Consider the following 1263-nt stretch of genomic DNA (forward strand, 5'->3'; position numbering starts at 1 on the left):
AAATTCAATTCTAGAATCGTCAAGGCCCACTCACGATTCCTCCGCATTCTCGAAGTCGTGGAAATAGAATATAAATAGCGTCCACAAAACCTAACAGTTAGAATCCAGGAAAAAGGAGTTGAAAATTAGGGTTTGGAATCGATAGCGGAAGAGAAGATGATTGAGGTTGTGCTGAACGACAGGCTGGGGAAGAAGGTCCGCGTGAAGTGCAATGAGGACGACACGATCGGGGACCTGAAGAAGCTGGTGGCTGCGCAGACCGGGACGCGCTCCGACAAGATAAGAATCCAGAAGTGGTACAACATTTACAAGGACCATATTACTCTAAAGGACTATGAGATCCATGACGGCATGGGTCTCGAGCTCTACTACAACTAATTAATCCGCACCTTCAAGTAATTTTCAATCTTCTTCTCTCTTTCTTTATGCATACATGTTTTTGCTGGGATGGAATTGACTGAATTCTAGCAGTGTTATAGGGGATTTGATATGTGTTTCTTAAAAGGACTTGTTGGTCTTTCTTATATTGATTATATGCGTTTCAAGTTTGTATTGGCGGAACGTCATATTTATTGGTAGTTGCTTTTGATTCTACTACAATCGACAGAGTACTCCCTTAGACCTCACAATGTTTCTATATTCTTTGCTATTGATTATCCAACTTCCCCTCTAACATGTGATCAATACTATAGGGACATTCAGCAGTCGAACATCTCATCCATATGCTCTGTGAATTGCTTTCGTCATGGGTTAAGGTTCTTAAGGAAGTGTAGCAAAACCTCATCCTTGTGAAATTCGTGCCTATTTTGCCCAATCCCTCTGTAAATTACTCTAATAGTATCTAGATGTTGTATAATGTTATGGGCTGGGTTACTCCATAAGTCCTATGTAGATGTAGGACAAATTCCGTCTCTTGATCGTCTTTTTATCAGGTGTACCACATCCTTCAATTGGAAGTGATCGGCTCTAGGTGAGCTTGAACTTGGTCTTGTCCAGTTTACCAAAGCCCATTCACCCAGCCCCTAAATACCTTATTGGCATCCACCCGCTCACTTCTCTTTTTGGTTAGTATTATTCATGTAGGAGCCTTCGTGAAACAAGATAAACTAAGTATGCTTGATCTTCCACAAAAAGGGGGTGAGAATTGATTACAATCCAATGTTTGATGTTGTAGGGCTTTCATAAGTGAATGGAATGATATGAGGTCATGTACTAAATTTTAAATGTGTGCGTGTGGACTAGAAGTAAATGATTATGTTATTT

General features: G+C 40.4%; 1 protein-coding gene across 1 annotated transcript; it reads left to right on the forward strand.

Annotated features, from left to right (window-relative positions):
• The first annotated feature begins 79 nt into the window (after positions 1-79).
• LOC111389333 (ubiquitin-like protein 5) lies at positions 80-548 on the forward strand. The gene has a single exon (XM_023014252.1). It carries the CDS (start codon positions 157-159, stop codon positions 376-378), a length of 222 nt encoding a protein of 73 aa, XP_022870020.1. The 5' UTR covers positions 80-156; the 3' UTR covers positions 379-548.
• The last annotated feature ends 715 nt before the right edge of the window (positions 549-1263 follow it).

Source organism: Olea europaea, unplaced genomic scaffold (genome assembly GCF_002742605.1).
Source record: "Olea europaea var. sylvestris unplaced genomic scaffold, O_europaea_v1 scaffold5791, whole genome shotgun sequence".
Taxonomy (NCBI): Eukaryota; Viridiplantae; Streptophyta; class Magnoliopsida; order Lamiales; family Oleaceae; genus Olea; species Olea europaea.

Coding starts and splice junctions, on each gene's coding strand:
- LOC111389333 (XM_023014252.1), top strand. CDS start 157: ATGATTGAGGTTGTGCTGAACGACAGGCTGGGGAAGAAGGTCCGCGTG.